Below are 21,829 nucleotides of genomic sequence, written 5' to 3' on the forward strand. Positions count from 1 at the left end.
CTATTTAATTTTCCACTTTGAAAAATGACCACTAGGGGTCTCCCTACCAGTCCTTATTTATAGATTTCAGACTCATTCAGGAGTCCTTCATCTCAAACTGCAGCCGGAACACAGACAAACTCAGCACTGCTCACTGCCAGGGAGCAGTGCTTTGCTTGTCTGTGTCCCGGCTGCAGTCAGATTTAGGACTCCAGCATGAGTCTGAAATCTATAAAAAAAAAAAAAGGACTGGTAGGGAGACCCCTAGTGGTCATTTTTTCAAAGTGGAAAATTAAATAGAAAGAAGCATATTTTTTAATAACCTGCTATTGGAAATTTATTCTGCATACATCAATCTATAATATATCAAAAGTTTTTTTGATGAAACGTACCCTTTAAATTTTCAAGATCATAGTATGAAATGAAAGCTGCACTGTGATAGGTTGCTATGGGCAACAGAGGCAGCTTATCTTGTTTTAAATTTGAATTATTCCCACCAAATAGTTCTTATTTATTATTGCCCATAGTAACCAGAGCTTAGCTAAAATTTCGCACACTGCTCTAGTAAAATGAAACCCAAGCTCTAATTGGTTGCTATGGGCAACAAAGACAGTTTTGATAAATAAGGCCAAAAGAGCCCCTTTAAGCGTAGCAGTCAAAAGCAGTGCTGCAGTTAGTGTGATGGCTGCTCATCTCGCTTATACTCTCATACAGGTTTTCTTCAGGATGACAGATTGGATGCTCGGATTGACCACCATCTTGGCTGCACGTCTGTATTAACCCTTCAGTGCTTTCTGTTCCCGGTGGCCTCTTTTTCTTCTGCACTTTGGAGTACATGCTTTCGAGCTGTAAGAGAAAAGAAAAAAAATGCAAAAATGTATCTTCTCTTGCTTCCCGCTTTTTTACTTTAGATTTCTGTATAGAGAAGAATGGTTAGATTTCCATCTGCTGGACACATGCAGTACTACACGTGACTAATCAGGAACCATAAAGGGGGAGATTGCTTCTTTCATTTTTGAAAAGACCTCTGAAAAATGAAATAAGCGATCTGATTGGTTGCTATGGACAGGTTTCGATAAATCTCCCACAAAAAGTCTATTTTTCTGGCAAACATTGTCAGTGGGGAAGCTGCACCTACCGTATTTTTCGCCGTATAAGACGCACTTTTTCTTCCCCAAAACTGGGGGGGGGGGGGGGGGGAAGTTGGTGCGTCTTATACGGCAAACACACATTAAAACTGGTGGTCCCCGCGGCCATCAACGGCCGGGACCCGCGACTAATACAGGACATCACCGATCGCGGTGATGCCCTGTATTAACCCTTCAGACGCGGCGATCAAAGCTCACCACCGCGTCTGAAGCAAAAGTGACACTAACCCGGCTGCTCAGTCGGACTGTTCGGGACCGCCGCGGTGAAATCGCAGCGTCCTGAACAGCTTACAGGACACCGGGAGGGACCTTACCTGCCTCCTCGATGTCTGCTCCGTGCCAGGATCCCCTGCATGGCCGGCGCTCTCCTTCGTCGTCATCACGTCGTCGCGCATGCCGTCCCGACATCCAATAGGAGCGGCGTGCGTAGCTACATGATGGCGGCGACGGAGAGCGAGGATACCGGGCAGCAGAGACGTTCCGGAGCAACGGGGACGCGGTGACAGCGATGGAGGGTGACATCCAGGGCAGCGGTGACGGGTCCAGAGTACTACCTCCTATACCAGTGGTCTTCAACCTGTGGACCTCCAGATGTTGCAAAACTACAACTCCCAGCATGTTGGCTGTCCGGGCATGCTGGGAGTTGTAGTTTTGCAACATCTGGAGCTCCGCAGGTTGAAGATCACTGTCCTATACTTTACATTGTAATTGGTTCAGAATCTTTATTTTCTAGATTTTTATGCTTTAAAATTGGGTGCGTCTTATATGCCGGAGCGTCTTATATGACGAAAAATAGGGTACATACAGAAAGCATAATCTGAACGTTCACACAGCAGACCACTACTCCTGCTAGTAAAGTCCAGACAATGATGCACAGCCAGCACTCAGTGTAAGGCTAGGTTCAGACTACGGAATTTCCAACAGAAATTCAGACGTAAAATTTCCGTCAGAAATTCCGCTTGCTAAAATGTCTAGTGTAGTGAATGGTTTTCCGTTCACAAATTCACACTTCGGAATTTGTGAAACGGAAAATCCGCTTAGAAATTTCCACCTGAAGAAAGGCGGTGCTCTTTCTTCAGGCGGAATTCCTCGCGGAACACTTTGCAGTCTATGGGAGACTGCAGTGTCCGCGCTGTCCTAGCGCCGACTTATTCAGTCAGCGCTGGCCGTACTCGGAATCTCCGGGCCGGAATTTTTCTGCCTGGAGATTCCGTAGTCTGAACCTAGCCTAAAGGTAGGGACACACATGCTGTATTTTGCTGCTGCGTATTTTCCTACCCATTGAAGTCAATGGGTAGCAAAATCATCTGCGTATTTTGCTAACCATTGACTTTAATGGGTAGGAAAATACGCAGCAGCAAATATGCAGCTGATACTAAATATAATGTAAACAGAGGATGTAATGGAATTCTCAGCTCACCCTCCAGGGCCCCAGGCGCACGGACTGTGTGAGGCAGCACCACTTAGCAAAACAAAAAAACTGGATGTCCAGCGCCAAGGTTCGTGCAAAACAGATTCTTTAATGCTTAAAATGCCATAGCAGGGGTCATAAAGTGACGCGTTTCAGGTGCGTTAGCACCCTTAATCGTACATGACGCACCTGAAACGCACCTGAAACGCGTCACTTTATGACCCCTGCTATGGCATTTTAAGCATTAAATAATCTGTTTTGCACGAACCTTGGCGCTGGACATCCAGTTTTTTTGTTTTGCTAAATATAATGTAACTACAGCTTTATTTCCTTCTTGAATAAAAATTCCATACAAAAATAGTAGCTAATAATAGTCCGTTTAACCACAGGAGAAATTTAAGGAAACCTACCAGTTTCAGCCCTTAAAGGGGTACTCCGAGGAAGTGAACCCATAGCCCATACTTTCCCTCTGACCAACCTATTTATTTGTCAAAATATCATTCATTAGCTATATATATTCATCCAGTCTTTTCCAGACTCCTCTGTCCACACCAGACCTCTCCACATGCCTTTGTACCCTTCCACACTTCTCTGTCCTACTTGACTACTCCAATTCCTCCAGGTTCCTCTGTAACCCCTCTAGACTCTTCTGTCTCATCTAGTCTTCTCTAGATTTTTCTAACCCACTTAGTCGCCTCTAGACTGCTCTGTACCCATGTTCCATCCAGTCTCCTCAAAATTTTATTCAAGACACCTACACACCCTGCCCATTTCCATTTTTTCTGTTCCTTTCCGCAAGATTCTTTTGTCCTCTTCTAGACTACTCTGTAACCTCTCCAGACTCTTGTCCCATCTAGTCACCTTCAGACTCAGTCACCCTTTTAGACCCCTCTGTTCCATACATTCTCTTCTGTCCACTTCAGACCCCTCCACACCCATTTGTTGCTCATAACTACCCTGCCTCCTCCAGACTGCTATGTAATCATTACTAATCTGTCCTCTTCTAGACTCCTCTGTAACTTATCCAGACTACTCTGGCACCTCGCCAGACTATTCAATCCTCCCCCAGACTTCTCCCTCACCCAAAAAAAAACATTTTCCTGCAGTAGTGATGGGAAAAAATGTATTTAACGAAATTCATATTTTTTATAACGAAATAAAATTTTTTAATAAAGTGTGTGTTTAAAAAAATGTTCCTCAATTTTTTTTTTAGGTAGTACTACTACTCCCAGGATGGAACAGACAGTTCCATGATGAGAGTAGTAGTACCTGTACTAATAGACATATAGCTCTGGGTGTTAGTTGTGACACCCGATGCAATCGTCCATAATATAGCAGAGATGCGGAGCGACTCTTTACAGCGCTCACATCTCTGCTCTGTACTCCGGCCAGTGATGTGAATAGAACATCACTCATTCATATTTTCCGCCCAGAGTGGGGATTGGCCGGATGGTTGCAGCCAATCACAGCTCTCAGAGGGAAATATGAATATGTTCTATTCACATCACTGGCCGGAGTATAGTGCAGAGATGCGGAGCACAGGAGAAAGCCTCTCCGCATCTCTGCAATAGATAGGCATGGAGTGTCGGAAGTGACACCCGCTGTGATCTGTCCTTAACTGCAGGTACTACTACTCCCAACATGGAACACACTCTGCTCCATGCTGGAAGCTGTAATCCCTGCATTAATAGACAGATCGCAGTTGCGTCACCTGTTGCGATCTGTCTATTAATGCAGGTACTACAGTTCCCAGCATGGAGCAGAGTGTGCTCCATGTTTGAAGCAGTAGTACCTGCAGTTAAGGAAAGATCACAGCGGATGTCACTCCTTACACCCGCTGTGATCCTCCTGTATAATGTATAGATGCGGCCGCTCTTCTATGGTCCCCTGCACTGACGTATATATACACCTATTCATATTTCCCACAGAGAGTTGTGATTGGCTGGAACCATCTGGCCAATCACAGCTCTCTGCGGGAAATATGAATAGGTGTATATATACGGCAGTGCAGGGGACCATAGAAGAGCGGCCGCCCGCATCTATAAATTATACAGAAGCATCGCAACAGACCTGGGTGATCTGTCAATTAGTGCAGGTACTACTACTCCCATCATGGAACAGTGTGTTCCATGCTGGGAGTAGTAGTACTACCTAAAAAATAAAGAAAATAAAGTGAAAAACACACACACACACACACACACACACACACACACACTACATTTTTATTGTCGCCTACATATTTAGTGCCCTGCCCGCACACATAAATTGATCCCTGTTTTAAAAATTAATAAAAATTTTGTTATAAAAAAGATAAGTTTTGTTACATACATTTTTTTCCATCACTACTGTATCTTTTATATATATATATATATATATATATATATATATATATATATATATATTAGGGATGCACCGATATATCCGCGGCCGATACATCGGCCGAAAATAGCTGTTTCGGGGAAATGCCGAAACAACAAAAAATGTGCCGATAATGACCCACCTCCCCTGCCCGCCCACAGCACAAGTTGCAAACACTGCCAGTGGCAGAGGCACTCGTGGGGGGTGCAGGGGGGGGCCGGGCGCAACATCTGGGGGAGCGCGCTCTCCGGGATAGGAATATTTCTTTTTATGTGCCCGGGCCGGCTCCCGTGTGTGGCTGCAGGCGGGGGCCGGCCAGCGCATATAAAACCTAATACTGTATACTAAAAACCAGGGGGCCTCCAGCTGTTGTGAAACTACAACTCCCAGCATGCCCGGACCGGCAAAGTCTGTCCGGGCATGCTGCGAGTTGTAGTTTCACAACAGCTGGAGGCCCCCTGGTTTTTAGTATACAGTATTAGTTGTTATATGCTCTGGTCGGCCCCCGCCTGCAGCCACACACGGGAGCCGGCCCGGGCACATAAAAAGAAGTATTCCTATTCCGGACATCCCTGTGTTCCGAAAAATCTTTTCCATACATAAGGATGTCCGCCGGTCACTCACCATTCCCCGTCACTGACGTCCCGTGCGTACAACTATAGAGACGCAGGAGGACCGCAGGATCGTCGCAGGAGAACGCACGCTGGCCGGGGCCTGGTAAGTGACCGCGTCATCTTGTTCAGTGTTTCGGTCACTGCTCCTCCGGTCCCGGCACCTACTGCTATGGTCCATAGGCCATAGCAGTAGATGTGACCCCGGGCCGGAGGAGCGGTGACCGGATCACTGTGGGGGCAGCAGTACAGACATACAGCCCCCAGCCATACACTGTATATGGCTGGAAGCTTTATGTCTGTGGGGTGGGGGGAAGCTGCCTACTATTGTGGGGGAACTGCTGACCTAATGTGGGGGGAGCTGCCTAATATTGTGGGGGGGGGGGGGAGCTGCCTAATATTGTTGGGGGGCAGCTGCCTACAAATGTGGGGGCAGCTGCCTACAAATGTGGGGGGGGGGAGCTGCCTACTATTGTTGGGGGGGGAGCTGCCTAATATTGTGGGGGGGAGCTGCCTACAAATGTGGGGGGGAGCTGCCTACAAATGTGGGGGGAGCTGCCTAATATTGTGGGGGGAGCTGCCTAATATTGTGGGGGAACTGCCTACTATTGTGGGGAACCTGCCTACTATTGTGGGGGAACTGCTGACCTAATGTGGGGGGGAGCTGCCTACAAATGTGGGGGGAGCTGCCTAATATTGTTGGGGGGAGCTGCCTAATATTGTGGGGGAACTGCCTACTATTGTGGGGAACCTGCCTACTATTGTGGGGGAAATGCTGACCTAATGTGGGGGAGCTGCCTACCATTGTGGGGGAGCTGCCTACCATTGTGGGGGAGCTGCCTACCATTGTGGGGGAGCTGCCTACCATTGTGGGGGAGCTGCCTACCATTGTGGGGGAGCTGCCTACCATTGTGGGGGAGCTGCCTACCATTGTGGGGGAGCTGCCTACCATTGTGGGGGAGCTGCCTACTATTGTGGGGGAGCTGCCTACTATTGTGGGGGAGCTGCTTCTATTGTGGGGGAGCTGCCTACTATTGTGGGGGAGCTGCCTACTATTGTGGGGGAGCTGCCTACTATTGTGGGGGAGCTGCCTACTATTGTGGGGGAGCTGCCTACTATTGTGGGGGAGCTGCCTATTAATGTGGCGGAACTCCCGACCTAATGTGGGGGAACTCCCGACCTAATGTGGGGGAATCTAATCTAATGAGCGGAGCGCTGCATTTTACCAGAAGACGGGGAGAAGTCATTTTCGGTTTCGGCCGGAATTTTTTTTTTATTTTGGTTACATTTCGGTTCTGAAATTTCCATTTCGGTGCACCTCTAATATATATATATATATATATATTATTTTATTTTTTTAATGGTACCCTATGAAATTTTATTAAAAAAGGTATCTCCACCACTTTTTTGGATCGCTAAAGTCCAAAAAAAGAATAAAAACCGCCTGCAAAAACGCCAAAGTTAAAACCCTCGTCATTTTTCTTGGCGTTTTTTTACTCCCATAGACTTCTATGGGAGAAAAAAAACGCCATTGGCTCAACATGCTGCGACTTTGCAAAACCACCAAGGCGCTAAAACTGAAAAAATTCCAAAAGGATAAAAATAAAAATGCCAAACTGAAAAACGCCAAGTGGAAAAATAATTTTGCGATTTCTCATTGATTTACAGCTAACATCTGGCCGCAGTGTTTTTGGCCAAAAAAACGCCATGCGGCAGATTTGGCATTTTTCCCGCAAAAAAACAAGCGGAAACTTAGCCTTAGACCCTTCTTTCCCCCATCCAGACTCCAAGGTCCATCCAATGACCCCCCTGGACCCCTCTGTCCCTCATCCAGACCCCTCCATCCCATCCAGTCTTCTCTGAACCCCTTTCAGATCCCAAAATCCCTCCTTTAGGCTGTTCTGGCTTCTTTTCAAACCTCTCTCGGTTTCTTCTAGACTCCACTTTCTTATCCAGTCTCCTCTGGCAACCACTTTTCTTCAGTGGCAACTAAAGACTGGTCATGCTGAGACCATTGTACCTGAACCTTACACCCCCCCCCCCCCCCCCCCGATATCTGCGGACACCACGACACACATTAAACAGTCAGCAGTAGCAGACTTTGCCATTGTTCATCTAATGTGTAGCGATGCAGCAGGGGTAGGGACAGCTGGTACAGATTCTATATGAGCTTCAAATGCAGCCTCTTAAAACAAATGAGATTATTAAATATTCTAGATTATTGGTCAGCCATAAAGGAGTAGGTAACCAGAAAGTCATAGGTCCAGATTTATCAAGGAATGTCTATGGTAGAGCTATTTTCCCACATTTATTTGGGTGGTGGGTGTAGCAGGATGATGAATTTTGCGCAGATCTGCTGTGGTGGGAAAAACTACCACATACACTTTTTGTAGACGCTTGTGAGGGAGGGAAGTAGACACTTTCCCGGGGTCCTGAATTTGGCAGATTAGGTGTTTTTATTTACTTTCACAGAGCTGCCGGGACATTTTTCTTGCATTTTAGACACTACAATCAAATTTGATTGCGGGTTTCTAAGGGGTTAAAGCCAGGCATCACCGTGATTGGTGATGTCTGGCATTAGAGATGGGTCCTGGTGGCAGATAGCCGCCAGGACCACCCAGCTATGGCGCGTGCTTAGCTCATAGAAGGGGAGTGGGACAATTGTGGAAGGTAGAGGGGATACTGGTAGGGGGTGTAGCTTTGCGCCTAAAAAAGTACCTTTACGCACAAAATAGAGACTTTTGACAAAAGTCGCAAATGATAAATATGTGACCACTGCATGGTCCAAAAGAAAGTTCTACGGGTAGGCAAAAAGAGTGAAACTGTCTATATCAAAAGACGCATAAAAGTCACTAAATATTCTGCTTACGCCTGAACTGCGCCAAAACATAGACAAAAAAAATGCTCAAATGCCCATAATGTTTCATTCTGATTTTTCTGACGTTATTTGGTGAACACACCTAAAAACCTACGGTAAAGCTCCTGCTAGAATTATCTGATGTCTCTATAGCAGATTGATTCTGTCAAAATTATTTCATGATGGAATTTATGAAACCAGAAACTTCACAGAAAAACTAAAACCGCAGGAGACTAAGAGAAAAAGAACATGGCTCCCGGCCAAAGACAAATGCACAGGAAACTGTATTTTAGCAACGTATGGATCCCATTTGCAACATTGCTGAGGCTTGAGGTAACACTGTACATCTACTAGTTTCCACCCAGTATGAGAGAGACTGGTACATGCCAGGAGACTGGTTTTTACCCAGTGCTCCAGAATAGGCAAAGTGACCCCCAACCTGTGACTTTACAGCTGTTGCAACCTTAGTACTCCCATCATGCCCCGACTGCCTTCGAAATATATGGCTTTCCAGCTTCACCAAAACAACTCCCAGCATGCCCTGACAGCTATAGAGCCACAATTTCAGGATCCCTGGTCTATATTTGTTTTTATGACTTTTTGGATATAAAATCCTATTCAGCTGTTTTTTATCTGTTCCATGGAAAGACTGGGATGAAAACAGATATGGTCATCATAAGAATCCCCAAAAGTGTTGTCATCCAGCTTTCATAGAGTCCCGAACAGCACTTATCACAAACATACTCCTATATGATGTATAATTAGGTAGACTTGTCACCACATTGGAACAATATAGGTTTAGGATTTCCCAGAGTCTGGAGTGTAGTGGCAGATCTATACGCTGGTAGATACAATTGCAATAGGATTTGTTTTTCTGAACTCTTGAAAAGCTGGGATCACACACTAACGTCCTCCATTACAGCTCCCATGAGGACTGTCACTCAGCTTTTCCAGAGTCCTGGGCAGCAGAACTATATAGTTAGGTAGGAACAAGTTACATGGGATTGTTTTTAACTCTTGGAAAACTGGGAACACACCAATATGACCACCCACAGGGGCAGATCTATAGAAAGATGCATTATATGCAGTCAGATACAATTTGAATAGGATTTGCTGTTCTAAATTATTTTAAAGCTTGATAAACACCAATACGTCCACTATTATAGCTCCCACAAGGGATCCTAAAGACTTTTAGGTCTTGATGGGAGTTGTACTTTTGCAGACCAAAAGGTTGGGGAACAGTGATATAAGTAATGGCAACACATACGGTCAGGTCATCTGGTCGGTTGGGTAGGCAGGGTTCATGAGACGATGCTGGTGGTTGGATTTTCTCCTCTTCCATTGGGTCTGTGGCTTTCTGGTTTGACACTTTTTTCACCTTCCGCACACAGGCGTATTCAGCAGTGACCACGTTGACTTTAGACTCACTCAATGAAGGTTCTTTTTCTGCCTGGAGCCCCACACATTCATACAGGGAGTTCTTAGGATTGTAGTTTAAATTCGAGTAGGTGGCATCTTCAGTAGATGGGGCATTGGGAATCGGCCACTGTGGGGAGTGGTAGAGCGGATCCATGCTGACTGGCCTCAATTCTGGAGTGAGAATACATAAGTAGATTTATAGTCAGTACAGGACAAGTAATGTATGTATACAGTGAGCAGAATAGTGAGTACAGCTCTGAAGTATAATACAGGATGTAACTCAGGATCAGTACAGGATAAATAATGTATATACACAGTGACTCCACCAGCAGAATAGCGAGTACAGATCTGGAGTATAATACAGGATATAACTCAGGATCAGTACAGGATAAGTAATGCAATGTATGTACACAGTGACTACACCAGCAGAATAGTGAGTGCAGCTCTGGAGTATAATACAGGATATAACTCAGGATTAGTACAGGATAAGTAATGCAATGTATGTACACAGTGACTCCACCAGCAGAATAGTGAGTACAGCTCTGAAGTATAATACAGGATTTAACTTCGGATTAGTACAGGATAAGTAATGTAATGTATGTACACAGTGACTCCACCAGCAGAATAGTGAGTGCAGCTCTGAAGTATAATACAGGATTTAACTTCGGATTAGTACAGGATAAGTAATGCAATGTATGTACACAGTGACTCCACCAGCAGAATAGTGAGTGCAGCTCTGAAGTATAATACAGAATATAACTCAGGATCAGTACAGGATAAGTAATGTAATGTATGTGCACAGTGACCCCACCATCAAAATAGTGAGTGCAGTTCTGAAGTATAATACAAGATATAACTTAGGATTAGTACAGGATAAGTAATGTAATGTATGTACACAGTGACCTCACCAGGAGAATAATGAGTACAGCTCTGGAGTATAATACAGGATATAACTCAGGATCAGTACAGGATAAGTAATGTAATGTATGTGCACAGTGACTCCACCAGCAGAATAGTGAGTGCAGCAAGTGATGTCACTAGAAGGAGGCAAGGGGGGGCTGGGCTTCCACAGTGATCTCCGCTCTTTGTTTTTCCAGTTTCTCCAGGGCTCGTCCACACTTCGGACACTCCGCTGGTGGAACTTCGCTTGCAGGAGAGTCCTTTTGTGTTTAATGGGATTCTGCTGCTCTGTCCAGACTGCAGAATTATAATGTCCACGTGGTCCCATCACCAAATAATTTGGTGGAATTCCACTGGCTGAATGTCTGTAGTGTGGATGAGCCCTTATTTATTGTAGCAGACGGTTTAAACCTTACACTGAATTCCCTCAGCTAATGAATTTGTTATCTCTGTAGGCACTGCAAAGGTTAACCCTGTCTCTTTGCTGCAATAAATAAGTCTATAATAAAAAGAAACTGGAGAAAATGGTTACACTCAGTATTTTTGCCATTGCAGTAAAACATTTTTTTTTAACCAAAAGAAGAAAGCCAGCGGTAAAAGAATTCTTCCCTTTTATTGTATCAAACCGATAAAAACAGCTTCTTAGCACAGGACATCATAAACAAAAGAAGCAAAGGTAAAAGCACTGGACGTCAGCGAGCATGACACGTTTCAGGTCATGTGACCTTTTTTCAAGTGCATTTGAAAAAAGGTCACATGACCTGAAACGTGTCATGCTCGCTGACGTCCAGTGCTGTTACCTTTGCTTCTTTTGTTTATGATGTCCTGTGCTAAGAAGCTGTTTTTATCGGTTTGATACAATAAAGGGAAGAGTTCTTTTACCGCTGGCTTTCTTCTTTTGGTTTGATTGCTACGGAGCCTACAGCCAATATGGTGGAGCTTGGTGAGCGTATTTTTTAACCCCTTTTAATTTTACTATTAAGGGAGTTTCCCACCTCGCTGTTTCAGTTGGGTGCAAAAACCTAAAAGCAGCCAAAGCGGGTATATTATGCAATTTGTGTAAAACTTATCAACGATAAATGGCGTAGCTCACAGGGCTACGTAGGAGTTATAGAAATTGCATACCTTCACCACTATGGCTACTTGTCGCTTTTCCGATCACCTCCTGTGGCTGCAGACAGGAAGGAGCTAGTCGGAAAACAAATCGCGAAGTTGGAAATCCTTTAAGTTCTTGGTCAATATTTCCAGCCATTTTTTTTTTTGTCTGAAATGCGTGAACATAGCTATGTTTATACTGCATTAACATGGTAGTTCAAAGGTATACGTTGGCATCCTGTCAAAAGGGCAGTGTACTAGCAGAAGCACCATTCATACCTTTCATACAGCCTGAAAGTAGTAAAAATTTGGCTATGTTCATGCCATTAAACTGAATGCCAGTACGCCATGGTATATGCCTGCATCTCTTTTGACAGGATGCCGAATTGTGCATTCTGCCTGTTTGTGTCCCACCAGTCACTTACCCGTATTTTTCGTCATATAAGACGCTCCGGCATCTAGACAATAAAGATTCTGAACCAAATACAAAGTAAAGTATAGGACAGTGATCTTCAACCTGCGGACCTTCAGATGTTGCAAAACTACAACTCCCAGCATGCACGGACAGCCGTTGGCTGTCCGGGCATGCTGGGAGTTGTAGTATTGCAACATCTGGAGGTCCGCAGGTTGAAGACCACTGGTATAGGAGATAATACTCACGTGTCCCGGCCGCTCCGGACCTGTCACCGCTGCCCTGGATGTCGCCCTCCATCGCTGTCGCCGCGTCCCCGGGGTGTCCCCGTCACTCCGGAACGTCTCTGCTGCCCGGTATCCTCGATCTCCGTCGCCGCCATGACGTCGCTATGCACGCCGCTCCTATTGGAAGACGGGACGGCATGCGCGACGACGTGATGACGATGAAGGAGAGCGCCGGCCATGCAGGGGATCCCGGCACAGAGCAGACACCGAGGAGGCAGGTAAGGTCCCTCCCGGTGTCCTGTAAGCTTTTCGGGACGCCTCGTCCCGAACAGCCCGACTGAACAGCCGGGTTAGTGTTATTTTCGCTTCAGACGCAGCAGTCAGCTTTGATCGCCGTGTCTGAAGGGTTAATACAGGGCATCACTGCAATCGGTGGTGTCCTGTATTAGCCGCGGGTCCCGGCCGTTGATGGCCGCAGGGACCGCCGCGATAGGTTTGTATTCGCCTTATAAGACGCACCAACTTTTCCCCCCCCAGTTTTGGGGAAGAAAAAGTGCGTCTTATACGGCAAAAAATACAGTATATGTTCCTCAGTGATGATTAGTGAAACAACAGATCCCAGAATATCCTTACCACTTCTTATATCTCTCAGATCATACTGGGAGGTGTAGTTTCATATGGTAAAAACGTATTTAGTTCTTTTCCCTTACCTGGCAACCAGTACATTTCATTACTATAGTCCTAATAATTTTCTGTGACATGCTACACCACATACATACACACAATATATATATATATATACATATATACATATATATATATATATATATATATATATATATAAAAATATATATATGTAATAGTGAGTGTAGCCCTGGAGTATAATAAACGATGTGACTCAGGATCAGTACAGGATATGTTTTCTTTTTTTTTAAATCAGACATTTTTATTGAACTTTTTGCAGTATACAACCAAACAACAAAACCACAACCCCCCCCCCCCACATAAAACAACCACCCCCGAGTACCCTAAATTTCAAATAGAAAAATAGTGCAATATTAGTCCATAAGTTGCATAAACATGGTACAGTCAGAGTGGAAAAAATAAGATTAAATGATCCACAATAATAGAAAGAGGAGGGTCACCACCCCAAAGAGTCTGCAGAAAATGCGGATGAGCACACCCATAAGAGGTTACGAAAAATCACAGGGAGAGCCCCACTCAGAAGCACAGAAAGAGTCACAATTCCAAAACAAATCAGCGTACCGGACAAACAAAGGACCATAAGACACATATGACAAAAGCGACACAGAGAAGACAACGGAAAACAAAAACAGGCAAATTATCTCCCACCCCCAACAATACTTCCATAGGGGTCCTCCGCAAATATATAGAAGGCAGACCTGGAGTATCAATCCATGGTCCCCAAATGAGCTCAAATTTGTGCATGGCTTTCCGTTTAAGATAAATACCCTTCTCTAACCTAATAATATGGTTAATGTAATAAATGTACTCACTGAGTTGCCCATAGCAACCAATCAGATCGCTTCTTTCATGTTTCAGAGGCCTTAACAAAAATGAAAGAAGCGATCTGATTGGTTGCTATGGGCAACTCAGCAACGTTTCCTCTGGACAAGTTTTGATCAATCCTCCCAGTGATTCCACCAGCAGAATAGTGAGTACAGCTCTGGAGAATAATACAGGACTCAGGATAAGTGCAGGATAAATAATGTATGTACACAATGGGGGACATTTATCATTATATGTACACTGGTTTTCTGTTCTATTATATTGCACTGTTTTTTTACGCCTTTCAAATTTTTTTTTATGCTATGGTGGATACTTTTTTGCAGTGGATAGCGAGTTATCCCACGTGCGCCTTTTCATAAGTGAGTACAGCTCTAGTGTATAATACAGGATGTTACTCAGGATCAGTAAATGCTACATACATTTTATCTATGTAGACAATGACTGTACTAGTTTTAAATATTGAGGTTGCGCATAAAGGTGGACATGCTTTCTTAAACCATTATAGACTAGAAAGTGGAAGACTTAGAGATTCTCACTTACGAGGGTCTACTGGTCGGGGCCTCTTGATTTCATGCAGTTTGGTGTCAGACTTGCTGAGTGATCGTAGTTGAGTCTGACGGAGCAATGTCTGTAAGAGGCAAAAGATCAATGCACATCTTTCGGAATAAAGGTTTTAATATGGCTGACAATAGGACAATTCTTCCACCTAATCCGACCAGTGCTCCATTACTGTTTAATACTTTAAGCATTTATTCATGGTACAATGTGCATCTCCCACTTTGGAAGACCCAACAATCTGTGCATTATAAAGACAGCCCATGTGTGAAACTGTAATTATCTATTTGCCCTGTGGGGGCACTAAAGCAGAACTGAACACTTGCCAGATTTACCCACAGATCACCGTCAATCACTGAGGTTCTCAGCAAGGCCATCATGTGATGAACCCAAAATAAGATTAATGCTTATGAAGAAATATAAAATCTCATCCCTTCCCCAATATCGCGCCACACCCCTACCCCTTAATTCCCTGGTTGAACGTGATGGACATATGTCTTTTTTCGACCGTACTAACTATGTAACTATGTAACTATGTAACCCATTGTCAGGGAAACCTTGTCCAAACATCTATGGTCAGTATAAGGTTTACTTTGGCAATGTATATAACTCTACAGCCTCTGTTTAGTTTGATCACTTTTTATGGGGATGGGGATATCATAATTAAGAAACAGATAAGTCTTGTTGGGTGGTGTTATCCTTTGATGGTACATATGAATATTTTGGTGTTAGCAGTAAAAGAATAAAACCTATGATAACTTCTCAGGACAGTCATTAAAAAATAGTATCAGGGACGTATCAGACACTAGAGCCCTCTCTCGTAGAACAGTGTTCCCCACCGTGGAGCCCTCTAGCTGTTGCAAAAACTTTAACTCCCATCATGCCCTGAGAGCCGGTGCTGAAAGATCATGGGAATAGTTATGCAACAGCTGGAAAACAAAACATTTGGGAATACAGCACTATAAGGTCTGTTCTTTTTTTTTTCTTTTTAAACAATGAATGCTGGGAAATGTAGTTCAGTGTTCATTAAATTAGTAAAGGAAGGAAGGAGAGAATTTCTCCCTAGCTTACAATAGAAATCAATACAACTTTGGGAAAGAATGGGAGGAGATTTGTAATAATTTATCATCCACCCTGAGACAGAGATATCAATGAAAATACCCATTTACCACGTCAACAAGGGCAACTCCACCGGAACATACAGTCCTCATCCTCCTCTTCTTCCTAATCAATGAGAAAATTAAACGGGCACTATCAGAATCAAAAACTTTTTATGTGTTGTACATCTTGGCAAAACATTCTAATAAACGTCATAACAAATGTTATTTCCTTTTTATATAAATCATGGCTAATAAAAAATAAAAAAAAAACACCCCATACAGTCCAGAACACAATCCTGTCTGGCTGCAGCATCATCTTCGTCCACAGGCATGGATAAAGTCCAGTAAGTGAGGGTGGGGCTTGCACTACTCTATGCTCACTCCTGTCCTATCAGACTGCAGCAGGGAGGAGGGGGTTACAAAGCAGCATGTAGAGATTGGATCAAGAGACCCAGCACTTAAGGAGGAAGTTGAGTCATGCAGAGTGAGGACTCCCCCCCCCCCCTGCCCCCCTAAAAAGCACAGAATGACAAAGCAAGTGAGAAACAGATGGAAGGTATTTGTGAGAAAAAAAAGGTGCTAGACACATAAAACTCATGGAGGAGATTTATCAAAACCTGGGCAGAGGAAATGTTGACCAGCTGACCATAGCAACCAATCAGATCACTTATTTTATTTTCCAGAGGCCTATTAAAAAAAAAAAATTAAAGAAGCAAGTTGATTTGTTGCTATGGGCAACTGGTCAACTTTTCCTCTGAATCCTTGATGAATCTCACCCTATATATACACGATCAAGATTAGGTACTGAGTAACATACAATTTTTTGTGTGGTCTGTGACAGGTAAGCTTTAAGTGTAGGGTCACACGTTCCGTATTTTGCTGCTGTGTATTTTCCTACCCATTGAAGTCAATGGGTAGCAAAATCAGTTGTGTAATTTGCTGCCTACTGACTTCAGTTGGTCAGAAAATAAGCAGCAGCAAATATGCAACAAAATACGGCATGTGACCCTACCCTAAAGAAACAAAATGATTGGACAGGACAGAAAGTGACCGCGACATTCAGGTGGCTGCTGATTGGCTACTCATATGTTACTTCCTGTTAGAGGAATAGAACGCTATACTGTAGGTGTCATGTAGTATATGGGGACTAGTACACCAGTAATTACTCTGTGGGCACTATGTTGGCACACTTGGGGAAAAAAAAAATAAACATATTGCAGCAAGAAAAAAAACCTCAAATTGGACCTCAAAAAGGGTGGTGTTTATGCAAACCCTGTCCAAAAATGAGCGTTCTAGGGTGTTCCACCAGGGTGCGGTTTCTTTTTTAAAACATTTCTTTTAAATCAACTAGTGCCAGAAAGTTAAACAAATTTGTAAATTACTTCTGTTAAAAATTCTTTACTCCTCCAGTACTTTTAGCAGCTGTGTGCTATAGAGAACATTCTTTTATTTTTTAATTTATTTTTTGTCTTGTCCACAGTGCTCTCTACTGACACCTCTGTCCGTGTCAGGAACTGTCCAGAGCAGCATAGGTTTGCAATGGGGATTTTCTCCTGCTCTGGACGGTTCCTGATACGGGCATCAGGTGTCAGCAGAGAGCAATATGGGAAAGACAAAAAAATAAATTAAAAAAGTATAGAATTTCCTCTGTAGCATACAGCTGCTAAAAAGTACTGGAAGGGTAAAGATCTTTTAATAGAAGTAATTTACAAATCAGTTTTACTTTCTGGCACCAGTTCATAAAAAAAAAAAATATATATAATAATGTGATCCACCGGAGTACCCCTTTAAGGAGGCACCAGTTAGTAGGGGTCATGAATCTTCAAATTATTCCTCTCCCCGTATAGGTACCCTGTGGCCCTTGTATTGTGGGCAATAAAGTTTGAAACTTGGGGCCTCAACGATTTTCATAGTGTATGCTTTGAAAATAGCTTCTTACAGTGATCCAGCTTTCCTAGACTCCTGAATGCCAGACCTAATAGTGTTCCCATACTGCGCAATAGGCTGTTTGCAGCACTATCGAAGCTGTAATGACCAATCTGCTTGTCATTCAGCTTTCTCAGAAATATCTTTAGCATTCTAGCTAATACTAGTGGACGTACCTCTTCTTGCAGAGCGTGCAGAGGCTGCAGAGCAGCAGGAACAGCCCTATCGCAGAGCAGAGAGGAGTAAGGATGTGGTTGTAAGACTCCGCGGTGACAAGACCTGGAGACATAGGGGCAACCTTGGCTTAGTGACTGTATGGAAAGAAGAAAAAAAATTAAGAAACAGTTACACCGTATTATCGGATATCGGCGACTAGGCTCGAGGGAGGATGATTTATTTATCATTTCCAGTTTCTGTGCTGTCAGCTGTAGGCGCGCAATGTAGCAGAGCTGGCATGGTCCTTGCGCTGTGCTGTTTTACCACTTCCTGTGCAGATGCAGGTGTGCTGCTTTGCAGCACATGTGGTTTAGCACATCAGACTGTACTAGCAGAAGGGTTTTATCAGCTATTTCGGGCGCTAGGCACACAGCACTGCATGCTACTCAAAAGGTCAAGCTCACTTTTGGTTTTCTTGTGGTTTACTTGACCCTTTATAATAGGGCAGAGATCTCCAATAGAGATGAGCGAACTTACAGTAAATTCGATTCGTCACGAACTTCTCGGCTCGGCGGTTGCTGACTTTTCCTGCATAAATTAATAAGTTCAGCTTTCCGGTGCTCCTGTGCTGGAAAAGGTGGATACAGTTCTAGCAAAGAGTCTCCTAGGACTGTATCCACCTTTTCCAGGCCACCGGAGCACCGTAAAGCTGAACTAATTTATGCAGGAAAAGTCATCAACTGCCGAGCCGAGAAGTTCGTGACGAATCGAATTTACTGTAAGTTCGCTCATCTCTAATCTCCAACCTGCGGACCTGCAGATGTTGCAAAACTACAACTCCTAGCATGCCCGGACAGCCGTTGGCTGTCCGGGCATGCTGGGAGTTGTAGTTTTGCAACATCTGCAGGTCCGCAGGTTGGAGACCATTGTAATAGGCCATGAAATGCTGATATTTCCTATAAATGCAGTAATTTTCAAACCATGGCTTACGCAACTACAGCTCCTAACCTACTGGAAGTTGTAGTTTTGGAACAGCTGCGGAGCCAAGGGATGGGGACCACGCTATTAGGGCATGTTGGGTGTTGTAGCTGTACAACTACTGAAAAGTCATGTTTGCAGCTGAGTTTGCAGCTTTACGGTGTATTCACACATACAGTATCCTTTGCATATTTGATGCACAGGATTTGTAGCTGCAGATTTTATGCTGCAGAGTTTGATGTAAACACTGCTTCAAATCAGCAGTTTAAAATCCTGTGCATCAAATATGCTCTGGATACTGTACGTGTGAATATAAACTTTAAAATGGGAAACCACCAGCAGTTCTGTTGAACAGCCACAACTCTCAGCATCCAAAAGGTTCTTAGCTCATGACTTGAATACAAGAATGGGAATTAGGGATCGACAGATTATCGGTTTGGCCGATATTCAAGATTTTCTAAGTTATCGGCAATTACTTTGCCGATAATGGGGGTGCTTTAAATCAATGAACTGCAGCGGCTTTTGCTGGGCCAGAGACCGCCGCCCGCTTCTCTCCCCCTGCCTGTCCTGGGGTCCTGAGTCCAACCACCGCCGCTTGCCTTCCCCTGCCTATCCTCTGGCCAGAGACCGCCGCCGCCTGTTGCTGTGCGCTGCGCAATGACGAGTGATGTCCTCAACGCGACGTCACAGTCAGTGACCCAGCGCACAGTGACAGTTCAGGACGCCGCCGGAGCCAGAAGTAGCGCAGACCCCAGGAAGAGGTAATCATAAAACCGGGGATGGGGGAGGCAAATTTCTGCAGTTTTCTTCCAGAAACAGTGCCACTCTTGTCCCCAGTTTGTAAGATACTGCAGCTCAGTTGCCAAACATATACTGTCACACATTCTGAGGACAGGTGTGGTTCTGTTTTTGGAAGAAAGCAGCTGTTTTAGCAGTTTTTCTACTACTGAATAACCCATTTTAGACTTATGGCTAGGCAGAGTGGTAACAGATAAGAGATAATGGGGTAGTTCTGTATAACAATTCTGATTTGAATGCATTTAAGATCAGGATGATGACTTTTATGGCCACAGTAGGCGATAACATTATGCTCTTTCATTCTAACATGTGCAGTAAAAGTCCCATTAATAATACACTGCTCAAAAAAATAAAGGGAACACTAAGATAACACATCCTAGATCTGAATGAATGAACTTATGGTATGAAATACTTTCGTCTTTACATAGTTGAATGTACTGACAACAAAATCACACAAAAATTATCAATGGAAATCAAATTTATCAACCCATGGAGGTCTGGATATGGAGTCACACTCAAAATTAAAGTGGAAAACCCCACTACAGGCTGATCCAACTTTATGTAATGTCCTTAAAACAAGTCAAAATGAGGCTCAGTAGTGTGTGTGGCCTCCACGTGCCCGTATGACCTCCCTACAATGCCTGGGCATGCTCCTGATGAGGTGGCCAATTGTCTTCTGAAGGATGTCCTCCCAGACCTGGACTAAAGCGAGACATGATGGAGTGAGAAATGATGTCCCAGATGTGCTCAATCAGAGTCAGGTCTGGGGAGAGGGGGCGGCCCAGTCGATAGAATCAATGACTTCCTCTTGTAGGAACTGCTGACACACTCCAACCACATGAGGTCTAGCATTGTCTTGCATTAGGAGGAACCCAGGGCCAACCGCATCAGCATATGGTCTCACAAGGGGTCAGAGGATCTCATCTCGGTACCTAATGACACAGTCAGGCTACCACCCCACACCATTACTGACCTACTGCCAAACCGGTCATGATGGAGGATGTTGCAGGCATCAGAACGTTCTCCACAATGTCACATGTGCTCAGTGTGAATCTGCTTTCATCTGTGAAGAGCACAGGGAGCTAGTGGCAAATTTTCCAATCTTGGTGTTCTCTGGCAAATGCCAAACATCCTGCACGGTGTTGGGCTGTAAGCACAACCCCCACCTGTGAACATCACGGCCCTGATACCACCATCATGGAGTCTGTTTCGGACCGTTTGAGTGGACGCATGCACATTTGATGCCTGCTGGGGGTCATTTTGCAGGGCTCTGGCAGTGCTCCTCCTTGCACAAAGGCGGAGGTAGCTGTCCTGCTGCTGGGTTGTTGCCCTCCTACGGCCATCTCCACATCTCCTGATGTACTGGCCTGTCTCCTGGTAGCGCCTCCATGCTCTGGACAGTACACTGACAGACACAGCAAACCTTCTTGCCACAGCTCCCATTGATGTGCCATTCTGGATAAGCTGCACTACCTGAGCCACTTGTGTGGGTTGTAGACTCTGTCTCATGCAACCACTAGAGTGAAAGCACTGCCAGCATTCAAAAGTGACCAATCCATCAGCCAGGAAGCATAGGACCTAAGAGGTGGTCTGTGGTCACCACCTGCAGAACCATTCCTTTATTGGGGGTGTCTTGCTAATTGCCTATAAATTTCCACCTGTTATCTGTTCCATCTGCACAACAGCATGTGAAATTGATTGTCAATCAGTGTTGCTTCCTGAGTGGACAGTGTAATTTCACAGAAGGGTGATTGACTTGGAGTTACATTGTCTTGTTTAAGTGTTCCCTTTATTTTTTTGAGCAGTGTACATAAGGCTGGAATTGATAAATTTTTAGATTTTCAGACAATGTGTACCCCAGTACACCTTCATCTGGTGATAACTTCACCACCTTCTCCTCGTTAAGCAGCCTTCTTTACTGACACCAGTTCTCCAAATCTCTAGTAAATTTGCAATAGGATGGAAAATATTAGCTTAATCCCCAGATTTTTCCTCTTAAAGGGAGTTTTCAGTGACAGCATCTACTATTGCATCAGAAGATACCATGTATGGAAGGTCAGAAGTCAAGGCGCCCACCAAGGTTCAAAAAGTGCAAAATGGACGTCCTTAAAACTCATAACTTATAACTAGACCATTAATGGCAGCCTCAATGGTCATCATGTCACCACTGATCATAGCATCCTTACCTTTACAAAGGACCTCCAGCCATTGGTTTCTTATCCCTATGAGACGGAGATAAAGGAAGCACTTTACGGCAGCATGAGAGCGAGCAAGACAGAGCAGACTGCAGCGAGCAGGCGTTAAGGTTGAGATGCAAAATATATAGGAGATATTGATGCCTAGAGGATAAGATGGTGCACAGCCACAAG

The 21,829-nt window shown here is 44.3% G+C and overlaps 1 protein-coding gene across 1 annotated transcript; it reads right to left on the reverse strand.

Annotated features, from left to right (window-relative positions):
* Nucleotides 1–320: 320 nt before the first annotated feature.
* LIME1 (Lck interacting transmembrane adaptor 1) lies at nt 321–21,780 on the reverse strand. The gene is made up of 6 exons (XM_056549358.1): nt 21,647–21,780; nt 17,705–17,839; nt 15,672–15,726; nt 14,488–14,575; nt 9,632–9,954; nt 321–825 (listed from the first exon to the last, which is right to left on the reverse strand). The coding sequence occupies exons 2-6, from the start codon at nt 17,815–17,817 to the stop codon at nt 622–624; spliced, it is 783 nt and encodes a 260-aa protein (XP_056405333.1). The 5' UTR covers nt 17,818–17,839; nt 21,647–21,780; the 3' UTR covers nt 321–621.
* Nucleotides 21,781–21,829: the final 49 nt, after the last annotated feature.

Source organism: Hyla sarda, chromosome 12, assembly GCF_029499605.1.
Source record: "Hyla sarda isolate aHylSar1 chromosome 12, aHylSar1.hap1, whole genome shotgun sequence".
Classification (NCBI taxonomy): domain Eukaryota; kingdom Metazoa; phylum Chordata; class Amphibia; order Anura; family Hylidae; genus Hyla; species Hyla sarda.